Consider the following 17,088-nt stretch of genomic DNA (forward strand, 5'->3'; position numbering starts at 1 on the left):
TCTTATAAGTTAAGTGCTGCTGTTGGCTGGGGATCCTGTGTAAAGGGCTTTGAGCACATTTAGTTGATATTATGCCACTTTCAAGGGATTGAATATTTGAGTGCCATAGTTTTCATTCATTGTGTAGCATTGCCTTTGTTTTAGGTTTTTAGTTTGTGTTTTCATATGTATGTGCATGTGTGGGTGTGTGTGTTTGTTTTATTTTCTTGTTTGGGGGAGTGGAAGGGAAGTAGGGGGATAGAATTTGACCAGGTTCTTTTGTTTTTTTTCTTTTCTTTATATTTTTTGTGTGAGTAGCTAAAGCTCAGAGTCCTCTCAATTTATTGAAATATATATTTAGGTCTCATTTTCATTTAGAAATCATTTTTTTCATTTTGAACAAGGAGATTGATTCATCATTTCCATATTTAATCTTCAGCCAAAGGGAGCAGACAGAAAACACAAAACAGACAGGGAAAAGATGGAGAAGCGGTCAGACGCAGACAGGGTAAGTTACAGAAAGATGTTATTATGATACATTAATCATTTCATAAGAGCGAAGGGCCCATCGAAGCATGGGTCAAACACTATATCACGTTGTTGAAACAAAGAAATCATTCACTAAATGCTGTCTTACAATAGTAGTCCTTCCGAGCCATTGGGCCTATGGAGCCGGAGTTTATCCGGGTTTCTATGGCGTGAAACGGACAATAGCAATTGCTTGCTATCCTTTGGATAGGAGACTAGTTTATTGCAAAGTACTTTCCGCCAAATCTAACATTCATTGCTGGGTGGACAGGGGGTCAGAAAAAAGCTCGACTGCACCCGGGTTTGATCTTGGTCCCTTTGCGTGTGAAGTGAGTGCTCTACCAACTGGGCTATCGGGACCCCCTATCTTACCTTGAGGTTTCGATGAAAGGAGCAAAAGAAATATGCTTATTATTATTGTTATAATAATAATTATTATTATTATTATTATTGTTATTATTATTATTATTATTATTATTATTATTATTATTATTATTATTATTATTATTATTATTATTATTATTATTATTATTATTATCTCTTCTTTTTTTTTACAGGAAAAATACCAGCCTTCATACGAGTGCACTGTTTTGACAGAGGTATGATTTTCGTATGAATAGTGATAATGCCATTGTTATTAAAATATTGTACAAATGCTGTGTCGACATATGTGTCAGTGCATGGCATATCATAACCAGTCGGAAGGTGAAAATTTTGCATTTTTTTGTATTTTCTGAAAGAACATGCTCACCAGAGCATTTTGATCTTTATTTGAAGTAATTCGGGTGATTTTTCATGAAGTTATGGTCAGATGTATGGGAAAAGTATCCAGCAACTTTTCTCAAATTTCATACTTTTTCAACTTGACTAGCTGTAAAAAAAATATTAAGATGTGAATTTAAACTTTGATATTTCTCGGAAGATGTACAAAAAGTGTTGATTTAATCATTTATGACAAGAACTCACTTTGGATAAAAATTAACCTTCTAACTAAACTTGGCAATATCTCAGTTTAAACCTTTTTGCCATCTGACTGATTATATCATTCACTTTGACATTTGGGAGACATTACATACTCTAATCCAGCCAACTATTATGAATATTACAAAATAAAACTTTGAAAATCACTTATTTTTTGCCAGCATTGTTTTCCTTTATGTCTAAACAGTGTCGCACGATACTGTAAACAGTGTTCAATTTTTAATAATGAAATGGGGACTCTGCTAGATTACACTTTGTTTTTGTTTTTTTGAAATTACACATTTGTTCCTTCCAAATTACATATTTCTGATATTCTTGAGGTTGGCATCTCTGTTTATTTATTTTGTTCATTTCTCTGTTCATCCCCAGGTGCCCAAAGACCAAATAAATCAGGCCAATGCAAGCACAGTCAAAAACCAGTCGTTATCAAATAGTTTTGCAGAATTAACGTAAGTGAACAGTGCCTTCTTGAAATACATTTTTAGAAGATTAATAAATGATATTAATGATTATGATTGTAATGATAATGGTGATAATAATAATTAAAATGATAGTTGTGAGGCTGGCTGAGGAAACCTGGGAAGATGCGGCAAGCTTCGATTCAAGATATAAACCAAAATTGAAGATAAAGTGTTTCCCATAGCAACAAATTTTATTCAGAAAAAAAATCATAACTTGGGTTCTAATAGACATAAAAAGAAAATGTAAAGTGGTAACTGATCAGAAAGATGTGGTCTACACCACTGCATACATAACTCAATTTATGAAATTTGCGCATCTTTCTGGGTTTTCTCAGCCAGCCACACAATTATTATCATCATCATTATCTATTGATCATTTTGCAAACATTGCAGGTGCAGTAAAACAAATGTGTCATTCGCTAATCATGTAACTGGTTTTGATAAAATTTTACAGGAGAGACACAAAACACCATTTATTGCATATTATTCTATTTATGTTACACGTAGGTGTCCCAAATTAGTAGGGGATTGCCGGAGAGGTGTTCTGAACATTATTGGCGGGTGGGAAAAATTAGATTTCATTTTTTTTTAATTTCAATTTTACGATTAGGGAAAGACGCAGTCTCCAGCAGTTAGCACCCATGTCTGTGAATTTTAGCTTTTATTTGACCAATCAGGTACAAGAATGGGAATTTTAGAATGTTATTATATCTTCTTTTTTTTTCCTTTTTTTTTGTGCGTGTGTGTTTGTTTTCGTTTTGTTTTTAGGTCGTGATGTGGTCATTTTCCTTTATATTAGTTTTCCAATCAATTCATTTTGATTTGTATGGAAGGGTGATCACAACTAGGGTACACTTGCATTTTCCTTGTGTTGTAATTTTAGTATTCAAAATAAGTAGACTACAAAGGTTTTTAATGGCTTTCCCTTTTTTATTTTATTTTTTTTTGAATGGAGACCTTTGATAGTTCTAAAGACGATGATACCTTTACTATTCATTACAGACCTGCCTAGAACTACGAAAAATTAGTTCTCCTCTTTGACTCTATAAATCTTATTGAAAAGCAAAGTTTAGTTCTTTGAATTATTTTAAAAGGACTTTGGAGCATTTTTGTTGTTCATGCTGAAGGCAAATAAGTCATTTCTTAAGTTATTTAAGGTGACTTTTTTTTTTTCCCTCTGAAACTACAAATTTTTGACATTTCAAGTTGGCGGCTCTGTCATTATCATCATTATTCTTTTTTTTTTTTTTTAATTTTTCAAATCTTATATATATTTTCAGATGCAGCACTTCCCCCAGCCCTACCCTCAGTCCCTCCACCACCACCTCGTCATTCAATTCCTCCACCCTCCATACGTCCGCCTCCCTCCCTTTCACACACTCACAGAAACCAGAGTCCACAGATGCTTTAGCAGGGGTGAGAACACTTTTCATTTTTATTTTTATTTTTGTTATTTCATCGTCTCCTCCATTCCTCCTTTGCCTCATCCTCCTCCTCCTCATTCTCATTCATATCTTCATCTTCATTCTCTACTCTTCCTCCTACTCCCTGTTCTTACTGTGTTATACTCCTCCTTCCTACTTTTTACTCCCCCTTCTACTCTTCCTCTTTCATCTTTCCTCCTCCTTCTTCTCTTTTCTTTTCCTCTGCAACTGCTTCCCCCTCCTCCTCTTCTTCTTCTTCTTCTTCTTCTTCTTCTTCTTCTTCTTCTTCTTCTTCTTCTTCTTCTTCTTCTTCTTCTTCTTCTTCTTCTTCTTCTTCTTCTTCTCCTTCTTCTTCTTCTTCTTCCTCTTAAGTGTTGCTGTTGGTCAGGGACTCCTTGTAAAGTGCTTTGAGCACGGTTTGTGGACATTGCTCTATGTAAAAGCTCAACTTTTAAAAAAAATTTTTTTTCATCTTTTCAATTTCTCTAAAAGTTAAAAGTGATAGTTAATGCAATTAAAATGAGACTGTAAGACATTCGTTCACAATTTTCCTCCTTTTTCAATTAAAAAAAAAAAAAAAAAATTAAAAATTGAGCTTTATATAGCACAATATCCATTAAATGTGCTCAAAGCTGGTCAACAGCAACATTTAATATGTAATACAGGACATACTCCTGTTAGGCGATATTACAATTTTTTGGACAAAGACAACACTGTTAACGGCCAGGTACTCATTTTACACATGAGTACGGTGAGAGAATGTGAGTAAAGGTTTTTTCCAAGGACTCAACTATGCGCCGAGCGAGGCTCGAACCCAGGACCTTCCGATCCGAAAGTGAGTGTCATACCACTAGACCACATAGCCACACCATTACCATCAACACTGATTCATTTTTTGATTTATTTCTGAAAATTCATTTCCTGATTTTAATTACTTTGTACCACCTTCCAGGCCCTGTCGTCCGATGCCCAAGCCAATGATGTGACTCAGTGGTTACATTATCATCGTTTCTCTAATTATGTCCGTGTGTTCCAAAACTTCTCAGGTATGTCTCTTCCATAAAACTTTTCATTGCAAATTAATATAATTTTTGGGACTTTTTGTTGTTTTTTTTTTGTGTTGTTCTTTTCCCTCTGGGGGGGGGGGGGGGGGGGGGGGGGGACTTAACAAAAAGATAAACAAAAAAAAAACAAAGTAGTCTTTTTGAACCATAAGGCTCATGGAGTGGGAGTGTATCCCGGTTTTTATTATATAGTAACCGACAATAGCAATTTCTTACTATCCTTCAGATAGGACGTTAGTCTGTCATTAAATACTTTCCACCATATTTAACACCCAGCTACCCAATCACAGCTGTGTGGAGAGGGGAGTCAAGTGGGGGTGGGGGGAATCTCTACTACAAATAGTATCGTTCCTCACCCCTTTGCTTGTGAAGGAAGTGCTCTACCATCTGAAATATCGGGAGCCCCAGGACCTATGCATAAAGTGGCTTATCTACTTGTCATCCATTCATTGTGTTTGAGCATTGCACTGTGACCTGTAGAGTCTCTGATTCGAGCTCCACTGAACAATAATTTTTTTTCCCCTTGGGCAAGATTATTAACCCGAATTTTGCTCCCTTTGCACAACAAGGGAGATTCCTGTTGACATGGGACATTTATTTGATAAATTATCTCTATTCCGCCATGGAATGTCTATGCGACGGCCATCTCACAACGCCATGTAGAGAGCGTAATTTTTAAAATTTAACCCTCTCCTTACCAACTATTTCGTTACGATACAACCAACCTTTTACTGATTCAAATTTCTTTCGTACATCATAAAATTTAAAGAATAAATGAACAGTGTGCTGTAGAGCATGTTTTGCGAAAGAAATTATATGTCACAAGAACTTTACTGCTATTGTGTTTGAGTGATAATATATAAATATTTTTTGTGTTAGTTTGGTGTGAAGTTTTGGGGAAAATGCTGAAAATGGCTGGTAAGGGGAGAGTTAAAAAAGAAAATGCTTGTTTGATAATGTCGTGTTCTTATTTCTTTGTTGAAATAGGTGCAGATCTTCTCAGGTTGACAAGAGCGGATTTAATACAGATCTGTGGTCTTGCTGATGGGATTCGGTTGGACAATGCGTTACAAGCCAGGTATGGACTCTTTTTACGTGGTCAATGAAAACGTTTGTTTGGAACTCATGTCTTTCTGTCAATGTTTTTTTATATATTATTCTTAAACTGATGCATTGGTGGAATTTCAAACAAGTCTAAGAGGAAGAGTGTTAATGCAATCATAAGTTTTGATTTCAGAGATTGATTTTTGGAAGGAAAATGAAGCCAAGGATTTCATTTTTAAAAAGAACATTGTGGATCAGTTAAGAGTAAGAGAATAAACCGTTTATAAGCTCTGCATAGTTCATTTTAATAAGCATTTGGTATAAATAGCGGCCATTTGTCCTGATAAAATCGGGACTGTCTTGAGTTGACAATCTGATACAAATTCAAAGTTTTTAAATATTAGATTGTTTGTCTGTATGGAAATGACGCTAGCACGTCCCAGGATTATGCTTTGTTGACTAGCACATGAAAACAAGGAACAGAAAATGCTCTATACGTCTAGATTATATTATATAATAGTCCAAACATACTGCTGTTTTTCGACTTGCCCTCTGCGTTGTATGGCCTTGAGCAAGTCACCGAGACTTAGCTCACTTTGCGGCGCGGCACTGCTCTACAGGTAACGCCTGGGTTATTCCAGTCTTCCCTTGGAATAGATCCTAAACAAAAATTTTCCCTTACGGATGAATAAAGGGAATTTTTTTTTTTTTAAATGTTATTACTGACACTAAAATAACTTAAGTGTGTCGCTAGAACTGAAAAAAACATTTTTTTGTTTAAAAATTTAAAAAAAAAGAATCACAATGAGGCATACTCTTAATTTTGGTTTCCTTTTCTTGACAAGTTTGATGTTTTCTGTTCATTTTTCAGACACATACGTCCAAGACTCACCATATATATCTGCCAAGAGCCAGATTTTCTTGGTAGGTTTTTCAACTTATTTCTAAATTTAAAAAAAACTAAAAACTTGGGATTTTATATAGCACAATATCCACTTAACATGCTTTAGCAGAGCTGCCAACCTACTGCAAAAAATGCGGAATTGTACGCATTTTCAGTGATTGTACACTTGTACACATGTCCCCCAAGATTGTACCCATTTTTAGTGTGCAGAGTTACTTCAGTTTTCTTTAGTTGTAATTCATATTATTACTAGCCTATTGAGAAACCTTGGTGACCAAGTGGATATTCATATATTTTTTGACCAATTATGATCTTCATGTTGGGAGGTAGAATTCTGAAAGGATTGGATTATAGTCTTGGGAACATCATTGTTGCTGCAATTGAGCTTGTGTGGTGAGACTTTATGTAATTATACCTTCCTCTTACTTTCACAATGGTTAGTTTCCATCAATTTCAGAATTGTACCCATTTTTATGAAATCTCCCCCATTTTGAGGTCCCATTGTACACATTCTCATCAGATGGGGTTGGCAGCTCTGGCTTCAGGGAACAGCATGGCTCAGCAGTTCTGTCTTTGCTTCGTACCCAAAAGCTGAGTTCGATTACCTGCCACTGCGCTATGTGGCCTTGAGCAAGTCACCTCGCCTTAGCTCAATTTGCAGCGCTGCTCTGCAGCTGATGCCTGGGTTATTTCAGTCTTCCCTTGGAATAGACCCTAGAGACAAGTTTCCCCTTGGGGATGAATAAAGGGAATTTAATTTATTATTTTTTACTAGGGGTCCCAAGCCATCAGCAACATTTGTTATGTAGGATGAGACATGATGATGCCTGTTAGGTGATACTACAATTTTTTTTTAGACAGAGACAATGTTATTAACGGCCAAGTACTTATTTTACACCTGAGTGTGGTGAGAGCATTTGAGTAAAGAGCCTTTTCCAAGGACTCAACTTTGACCTCTCAGGGCTTGAACCCAGGACCTTCCAATTTGAAGATGAAATCAGAATTACTTTTTCTGAGAATATTGCCACATTCTTTTTAGAGAGTGGTGGTGGCTCCCTGAAGCCAGGGATCGCAACGGGAATGCTTTTTTGTTTTGATTTTATTTAACTCCATTTATTATTAATGACAAAAGTTTGTATCTTGGCTGATGAAGTCAAGGTTGTTCGCCAAGTCTCTGCCCCATAGAGCAGGACTGCCTTAATATTAGTGTTATATATCTTAAGCTTGGTGTCTGTGGATATGCTGGAAGCTTTCCATATTGGTCTCAATATTGCAAAGGCCTGGCGCTGTCTTGACTCTAGCAATGACGTTAATTTAACTTTATTTTAAATTATTTTTAATTCTTCTCCACCCCCCACCCCCCACCCCTCTTTCCCTCTCTCTCTCTCTCTCTCTCTCTCTCTCTCTCTCTCTCTCTCTCTCTCTCTCTCTCTCTCTCTCTCTCTCTCTCTCTCTCTCTCTCTCTCTCTCCTTCCAGTCTATCATGCTGTGTACTTAGATTCCCTCCACTTGAACGAGTTCAAGATGAAGTTATCCTCCTTGTTTGGCATCCAAACCCAACAGATAGGTGACATCTACATTCAGGGGCCTTCACAGATCCACATCTTGATGACTGATGAGGTAATGTAATCACGGCTGTCAACTGATGTAATCACGGCTGTCAACTGATTAAAAAAAAATAAAAGTTATCTTGGGGATTTTGCTGTTTTTATAAATCCTTTTTTGTGTGTGTGTCCGGAGTCCCTCAACAGAGGTGGTGCAAGTATAGCCCATTGGATGGGAGCATCACCCTTGAATCATATACCTATGATGTTCGCATGGGTGTACGATCCGATAGTGATGTCGTTTCTTCTTCTCTTTACTAGCCTATCCTGCTTCTTTGGTTTGTGATTGTATTTTTGACAGGGGATATTTTTTTTTTTCTGTAAATCTTCTGCCTGTTTGTTCTTGGTTATTTGTAATTTAGCTTATGATATCTTTAGGTTATGATTTTGATTAACATTTGTACTATTTTTGTTAGATTGCTTGTTTTTTTGTTTCAGCAGTCTCTCATATAACCTCAATGTGTTGGAAGAGACCTAAAGCAACAAACAAAAATAATTATCTTGGGGATTGTGCTATTTTTAAAAATAGTTTGTTTTTTGTGTGTGTGTGTCCGGGGTCTCTCAACAGAGGGGGTGCAAGAATAGCCCAATGCCAAGCCAGCGTGTCATAAAAGGCGACATGGTGTGTGACTTCCCCTTTTTGAGTCACCTGGTCCTCCAGGTTGGTTGTTGTCGAAGGGTTAACACCCCTTCCGTAAAACTCAAATTGTTACAGAAACACATGAGGACAAATCAAATCCTTTTTAGATTATTGAATACAATGAATTACACAAATATATCTCTGCGAACAAAATGGGACTACAAACCTAAGACAATTTAAACACGAATCATAAATTACAAAAGATATTTTAAAAGATACAGTTAAAACGGTATAGTCGTAAGTTGTGAAGTGGGTTAGAACCTTCACTCTCAACGTATGAAAAGAAACCGACCAAGAATATTGAATGGTTCTACTAATGCTCATAAAGGCGCGAAAATCTTACATTTGTTCACATTATAATTAACAACAATGACGACAGTGGACAGAATTATAAATAACAGCAAATAATAAAAATACGAGTGACGAAAACTGACATAGAGTGACAACTCAGCAACAATCAATAAAAACAATTCTAGTCTAACCAGGACACATGGTGTCCACACAAGTTAAAAATAACTAATCTCGAGATATATCTACATTCAGCGGTTTTAGTAGATCCACATACTCAGGGCTGCCAACTCATTTATTTATTATTTTTAAAAAATTTATCTTGGGATTTTCCTATTTTTTTTTTAAAAGCCCATTGTTTTTATTCCTTGATAATTCTTTGGTATTTACACATGTTGTATATGAATCTCTACCAACTGAGCTATCGGGACCCCCCGATATGTGTGATACACATGTTTATATTTATTTTTGTTTTTCTTTTATTTCAAGTTCTGATAGTTTTATTTCTTCAATGTAAGTTATAATTTTTTGAAAATGTTCATGAGCTTTTTTGGCGATTTTTTGTTGTTGATATTTTTCTTTCTGTTTTTTTTTTTTTAATATCTGTCGGAAAAAAAAATATGATAACACCTTACTGATTGGTGTCTCATCCTACATGATGGTTATGTGGTCTTCGGAAGGTCCTGGGTTCAAGGCCTGCTCAGCGCATCGTCCTTGGAAAAGGCTCTTTACTCACATTCTCTCACCGTACTCAGGTGTAAAATGAATGCCTGGTGTTGTGTCCATCTGAAAAGATTTCAATATCGCCTAACAGGTGCCAGCCATGTCTCGTTCTACATGTTATGTGTTGCTGTTGGTCAGGGACCCTTTGAAAAGCGCTTTGAGCCCATTTTGTGGATATTGTGCTTTATATTTATATGTTGATATGCTCAAATGCACAAGATTCATTGTTTCTGACAAAAGATGGTTTCTCTTTCTTTCAGGTGATACAAAACACTCAAGACCAATCTAGATTCGTCGTTGAAGGAATGAAAGGTAAAAGAAAATAATATAATAATAATAGTAATATATACTTTATTCATTTTAAAAAAATGGAAATTCGTTAACAGACGTGGCATGCATAAAAATGTATAAACACAAAGTTGAGAATCTATGGTGACATTGTATACATATATATATATTTATGCAAATGTACAAACATGTAAAATATACAACCAAGAACCAATAACAACACCTTATATATTAATTTAATAAATGGTGTTATTAAAAATATTCATTATTATTCGTCTGTCAATTTTTTTTCCCCTCTATCTAGTTGATTTATCACGAGTTTCTATGGCACTTAACAGACAGCAACAAATGTTTGTTACCTTCCAGATGGGATAATTATAATAACTATTTCAAAAATAGCTCCTGTCACAATTTTCTTCAGGCTGGGCGGGAGGTGGAGATGAGCTAGTGATGAAAGGCAGAACAATGCAAAGGATTGCTCAATAGCCTTTTGGATTTTTTCCTTTAATATTATTGTTATTATTTATTGTTATTGTTATTTGTTATCATTATTATTATTATTATCATTGTTATTATTATTATTAAAATTATTAATAATATTATTATCATTATTATTATTATTTATTTTTTTTCCATTTATATTTTTTTTTTCTTTTGGTTCGATCGTCAATGTAGAATTTCTATCTTTAGCTCTTCTTTCTTGTGGAGTTTAAATCTGAAACAGATATCTCTGAATATGTTTTCTAGATAACTTTTAAAAAAATCTTTTTCCACAGACGAAAGTGGTGACAAGTATCGAATACTGCTAAAAACTATGGTGGACCGCTGAGGATGGAGTCGAGACGCAGCCTCCCTTACACATTTGTTATTCCTGAGAACATTTTCATCCAACATCATGTGATTCTAGTTGTTTTTGGTTTTTTTTAGATAATAGGATTCAATAGTCTGATGTGACGTCCGCCCAGCAACCAGCAGCTTGGTTCTAAACAAAGAAAATCGGTACTTTTTTATCCTTCATGTCGGTTAGGACTTTTTCACATGTCATGTGATCAGAATGTAGAAAAGTCAAAACATGATCAGATTTATAATGTTTTTCTCCTCTGGATACTCTTTATGCTCGTCAGAGAAGTATTTGATAGGGCATCCGCCATTGTTCCGATAGTTAAGAACCAGTTACCTACTATGTGTCATTACGCGGGAAGTGACGTCACGACTGTTGAAGCCTATTGAAGAGACAAGATTTTATTTTTCTACCACCTCTGTAGTAGGACATGCTACTACTACTGCCCACTACCCACTTACCACCTCTCTCATCAATCAGTCGGATTATCAACTATGAATAAATCATGGAAGATCTCAGTTGGAAGCATATGTGTCAGTGAATGACATAATCAGTCGGAAGATGAAAATTTTCGATTTGCATTGTCTGAAAGAATATGCTCCCCAGAGCATTTTAATCTTTATTTGAAGTAAATCGGGTGATTTTTGATGAAGTTATAGTCAGATGTATGGGAAAGGTATCCAGCAACTTTTCTCGAATTTTATACCTTTTCAACTTGACTAGCTGTAAAAAATGTTAAGAAGTGAAATTAAGCTTTGATATTACCCGAAGATGTCCAAAAAGGGTTGGCTTAATAATTTATGACAAGAAGTCATTTTTGATCAAATATAACCTAATTAAACTTAGCAATATCTCAGTTCAAACCTTTTCACCATCTGACTGAATATGTCATTCACTGTAACATATGCTCATAAAAATGTGCCAGATTTTTTAATTGATTTTCACAATTAAAACTGCAATACTGGGGACTGGTTGAAATATAGGTTACGCTGTGTTATGAATGTGTTGTTATGAAATCAGTGTGCTGTGTGGGGTCTTTTGACCTCCCATGGTGAGCAAGGAGGTCACTATTGCTGTGTCTTCTATCCCCCTGTATCCCAAACTGACTGTACACATTACCCACGTGTGTTAAAAGTTACACATTACGTGTAGTTTGAGTTCAAGAAAATAACCCTTAAAACTGGTTTATTATTATTGGATTTCCTTCATTCAAATTATGATTTCTTTCTTTGCTTATCTTATCTGGTCATAGATATGGATTTGAAAAAAGTTTTGTTTTTGTTTACCAAGAGTGACTTATCCTGAAATGCAACCTTGAGTTTAATAAAGAACAGGGTATGGTGAGATGTTGATAATAACAAGAAACTGGGTGGGGATCCTGACCTCCCATCCCATGCATAGTGGGCAGGGAGGTACATGCTGTGTCTTCTATCCCCCCCCCCCCCCCCCCCCCCCATACCGTAATGAGATTACTTAGTCTTGTCCTGACCTTGGCTGGGAGGGAAACAGTCGAATGTATAGTTATAGTTTTGGGAGATGATATTTTTTTCCTTGTAAATCATCTCTCTGTTGTGCATTGTATTATGTTTAGTTTATGTATTATATATGATTTGTAAACATTTGAGTGTATTCCTCTAAGTAGGGACCTGTGCTTGTGTCTGGATGAGACTTTTAGGTGATCTCAAACTAAGTACTTTGATAGTGTGCTCCTGGAATCTACATCTGTTTCCTATTTGAACCAATTCCCCTTTGTCTGCCTTATTCTTGGATGCTTTAATTATAATTCTAGAACTTTTTACTATCCCATTTTCTTCCTTTTTACTGGTGCTGATATGGCCTAAATGTGTTGCAAGTACCGTAAAACCCTTAAACAAAAAAAAACAACAATAACAAGAAATGAAGTGAGCAGGAAAGTGCCAGAAGACAACAGAGTATAAAAACTTAACGGCAGCGATGGGGGGCTTGAACCTATGACCTCACTGGTACGACAACTCTGCCTGGCCAGTGAGGTGTTAGGTGAGAGATAAATGGAACCCAGCGTAAATTGTCAACTGGAGTGGATTCATCATCATTGCCTTTTTCACCCTGGGTCAGGGTATATAGAGGCCACAGACAAACAGTTTCCATCCTTCTCTATCTTGAGCCAACTTTTTTATCTCATTCCAGGTCTTACCACTTCTCTGTATATCAGCTTCTTTAATTCTTCTCCATGTTCCTCGTGGATCTTCTGCCCTGAGGGTTCCAGTCCAAAACTTTCTTTGTTATAGTGGAGTCATTCTTTATAAGCGTGTGTCCAATCCACCTCCATCGTCTTCTTCCTATTTCTCCTCCCACTGGTTTCTGCTGTGTTCTTTTCCATACTTCTTTTTTTATTCTATCCATCCATTTTATGCTGAGTAGCTTACGCATGCACCTGTTTACGAAAATCTGTATCCTCCTTATACATGCCTGTGATGCGTTCCAAGTGGAGTGGATTGGGAGGGGGGTAATTGTGTGTTTTTGAGAGGGTTTTTAAAAATTATTTTTAATTTTTTTTTTTTACTTTTATTTTAATGGAGTCACTCATTTCCTTTATAAGGTTAAATCATCGTTTTCATCTCACTCCTAATGTGCAATTTAGTGTTGTTTTGTTTTTATGAGTTTCATTCAAGTTGTTATTTTTTTTTATTTTACACTATAATTGTTTTAAGGAATACCATGCCTTTTGCGCATACTTACGATGTTGTTACTACTAAAAATCCTCACCTTTTAAACTCAGGTTTTTATGTTATAAAAAAAATAGGTAAAAGAGAAATAAATAAGTTTATTATTTTGTACATGTTGTCATGTCTTTTGTGAGATAATATGTCAGTACATGACATAATCAGTCGGAAGGTGAAAATTTAGGATTTTCAATTTTTTTCATTTTTTGAAAGAATATGCTTCCCAGAGCATTTTAACCTTTATTTGAAGTAAATCGGGTTGTTTTTCATGAAGCTATGGTCAGATGTATGGGAAAGGTATCCCGCAACTTTTCTCAATTTTCATACTTTTTCAACTTGAATAGCTGTAAGAAATATTTAGAAGTGAAATTAAGCTTTGATATTTCTCGAAGATGTACAAAAAGGGTTGATTTAATCATTTATGACAAGAACTCATTTTTGATAAAAATTGACCTTCTAACTAAACTTGGCAATATCTCAGTTCAAACGTTTTTATCATCCGACTGATTATGTCATTCACTGTAACATATGAGAAAATTAAGGATTGGTCGATGTGAAATGAAATTTTTTTGTTTGAAATGATTTGATTTTAAACATCTCCAGTGGGAAATGGATGTCTGTGTGTCTTTTGCATATTAGTGATGATTTCTACTGTAAGATTGAGGATATTCATAGCAGTGGAGTGGTGGGTTTGCTGTTCAAATCTTTCCACAATTGATACAATTGTTACATTAAAGAATCCAACTGAAAGGTTAACAAAAATACACCAAAAAAAAAATATCCACTAAACGTGCTCAAAGCGCTTTACAAAGGTTCGCCGACCAACAGTAACACATAACATATAGAACGAGATATGACGCCTGATAGGCGATATTACATGCAAATCCAAAATTTTCACCTTCCGACTGATTATGTCATGCTCTGACGCAATTTTTAGCTTTTTTTTTTTTTTGAGGGGGGGGGGGGAGTGTGCAGCCATATGGTTTAGTGGTTTGACTCTCACTTTCAGATCAGAAGGTCCGGGGTCTGAGATCCACTCTCAGCTGCCCATAGTTGAATCCTTGAAAAAGAATTTGCTCACATTTCTCTCACTGTACTCGGGTGTAAAACTAGTACCTGGCCATTAGCAATGTCTCTGTTCGAAATAAAAATTGTAATATCGCCTAACAGGCATCATGTCTCATCCTATATAGCATTGCTATTGGCTAAGCACCCCTTGTAAAGCTCTTTGGGCACGTTTAGTGGATAATGAATGCGCTATATAAATGCTCTAGTTCATTAGTTGTTTTTTTGGGGGGGGGGGGGGGTATTTTGTTGTTGTTTTAATTTCTTTGGGATCTTATTTTGTAATGTATCTTTTGTGTTACTACCGATATGGTTGGTTGTTAATGTACGCTCATTAGATGAACAAGTCTTCTTGTTAAAGGACGACGATGAACCAAAGAAACAGCCTGTCTTTGCTGATCACATTCCTGTTACTTGTTCCTTGTCATTGCTGGTAGGAATTTGGATGGCTGGGTGGGGTTCCTTACCTCCCATAGTGGTCAGGGAGGCACTTACTGTGTCTTCTATCCTTCTACATGCTTTCTGTCTTTGTCTTGGAATGAGATTACTTGGTCTTGTCCTGGCCCTGGCCGGGTACCCTGACTGGGAGGGAAGCAGTCAAATGTATAGTTAGTTTTGGGAGATGATATTTTTTTCCTTGTAAATCATCTCTGTTATGCATTGTATTATATTTTGTATACATAGTATATTTGATTTGTAATCATTCGAGTGTATTCCTCTTAGTTGGGACCTGTGCTTGTCTCTGGGTGAGACTTTTAGGTGATCTCAAACTATAGTGTGCTCTTGGAATCTACATCTGTTTTTTTATTTGAACCAATTCCCCTTTGTCTTACTGTTTCTTGGTTGCTTTTCTTGTAATTCTAGAACTTTTAACTATCCCATTTTCTTTCTTTTTACTATTGCTGATATGACCTAAATGTGTTGCAGGCGCTGTAAAACCCTTAAAAACAAACAAACATTCTTAAATTTCAAACATACATAATTTGTCACATTATGTTATCAGTAAATGAATATCTAGTTCTGATAGCTCAGTTGGTAGAGCACTCGCTTCACATGCAAAGAGACTGGGTGAAGTTGAGATCATTATTTTTTTGGACCCCCTGTCCAAGCAGCAGTGATTGGGTAGCTGGATCTGTGAAATCGAGTGGAAAGTACTCTACAATAGAATATCGTCCTATCCTAAATATAGCAAGCAATTGGTACTCTCCATTTCAACCCATAGTAACCGGGATAAAGCGGGTGGTTGGATGGGAGCATCACCCTTGAATCATATACCTATGATGTTCGCATGGGTGTACGATCCGATAGTGATGTCGTTTCTTCTTCTCTTTACTAGCCTATCCTGCTTCTTTGGTTTGTGATTGTATTTTTGACAGGGGATATTTTTTTTTCTGTAAATCTTCTGCCTGTTTGTTCTTGGTTATTTATAATTTAGCTTATGATATCTTTAGGTTATGATTTTGATTTACATTTGTACTATTTTTGTTAGATTGCTTGTTTTTTTGTTTCAGCGGTCTCTCATATAACCTCAATTGTGTTGGAAGAGACCTAAAGCAACAAACAAAAAAAAAAACTCCATAAACCGAAGGGCTCTGAACGACATATGTATATATATATATATATATATATATATATATATATATATATATATATATATATATATATATATATATATATATATATATATATATATATATATATATATATACTGTGAATCTTGATATTGGAAAGTGTGAGTAAACTGTTATACTATATAACAAGAAATAAGAGATCCTATCCTAAGGGTAGCAAGCAATTGGTACTGTCCATTTCACCCTTTAGTAACCGGGATTAACTCTGGCTCCAAAGGCTGAATGGCTCTGAGCGACGTATGTATATAGATATAATGTAAATCTTGTTATTGGAAAGTATGAGTCTATTACTATTACTATGCTATATATCAAGAAATAAGAGATGGCAATTTGTATAGATTTTGTTTCCACAATTATATTTCCCTATAAATCATTTATAAAACAGGAGGTCACTTCCTGTGTCTTATATTCCCTTATATCTAATTTCCGAGTTGCATTCTGTCTTTGTCTTGGAATGAGATCACCTTATTTGCTGAGAGGGAAACAGTCAAATGTATAGTTTTGGTTTTGGGAGATGATATTTTTTTTCATTGTAAATCATCTCTATGTTATATACAGTTATTTTTTTTTATTTTTAACATGATTTGTAAATATTTGAGTGTATTCCTCTTAGTGGGATCCTGTGCTGGTGTCTGGACGAGACTTTGAGGTGATCTCAAACTAAGTACACTGATAGTGTGCTCTTGGAATCTACATCTGTATCCTATTTGAACCATTCTCCTTATTCCTTAAGTGGTGCAACTAGACTGTTTTTACTATCCAATTTTCTTCCTTTTTACTGCCGCTGATATGACTTAAATGTGTTGCAAGCGCCATAAAACACTTATTAACAAAGCAAACAATTCGAACCAGTCCTCCTTGTCTTACCTTTTCTCTGGTGCTTTCATTGTAAATTTCTTATCTTCTGTCTTTTTCTTGGTG

The 17,088-nt window shown here is 35.6% G+C and overlaps 1 protein-coding gene across 2 annotated transcripts in view; it reads left to right on the forward strand.

Annotated features, from left to right (window-relative positions):
• Positions 1–14,249, forward strand: part of LOC144958419 (transcription factor CP2-like) — a 36,830-nt gene extending 22,581 nt beyond the window's left edge. For both annotated transcript variants that reach the window (XM_078890447.1, XM_078890448.1), the window contains exons 9-18: positions 419–487; positions 1,065–1,106; positions 1,858–1,937; positions 3,230–3,365; positions 4,326–4,419; positions 5,425–5,515; positions 6,353–6,405; positions 7,863–8,005; positions 9,901–9,952; positions 10,705–14,249. In XM_078890447.1, coding sequence (XP_078746573.1) covers positions 419–487; positions 1,065–1,106; positions 1,858–1,937; positions 3,230–3,365; positions 4,326–4,419; positions 5,425–5,515; positions 6,353–6,405; positions 7,863–8,005; positions 9,901–9,952; positions 10,705–10,757 — 813 coding nt within the window. In that variant the 3' untranslated portion in view covers positions 10,758–14,249. The remainder of the gene's footprint in view (positions 1–418; positions 488–1,064; positions 1,107–1,857; positions 1,938–3,229; positions 3,366–4,325; positions 4,420–5,424; positions 5,516–6,352; positions 6,406–7,862; positions 8,006–9,900; positions 9,953–10,704) is intronic.
• The last annotated feature ends 2,839 nt before the right edge of the window (positions 14,250–17,088 follow it).

Source organism: Berghia stephanieae, chromosome 12, assembly GCF_034508935.2.
Source record: "Berghia stephanieae isolate SIO BIC M18660-M18661 chromosome 12, UCSD_Bste_1.3, whole genome shotgun sequence".
NCBI lineage: Eukaryota > Metazoa > Mollusca > Gastropoda > Nudibranchia > Aeolidiidae > Berghia > Berghia stephanieae.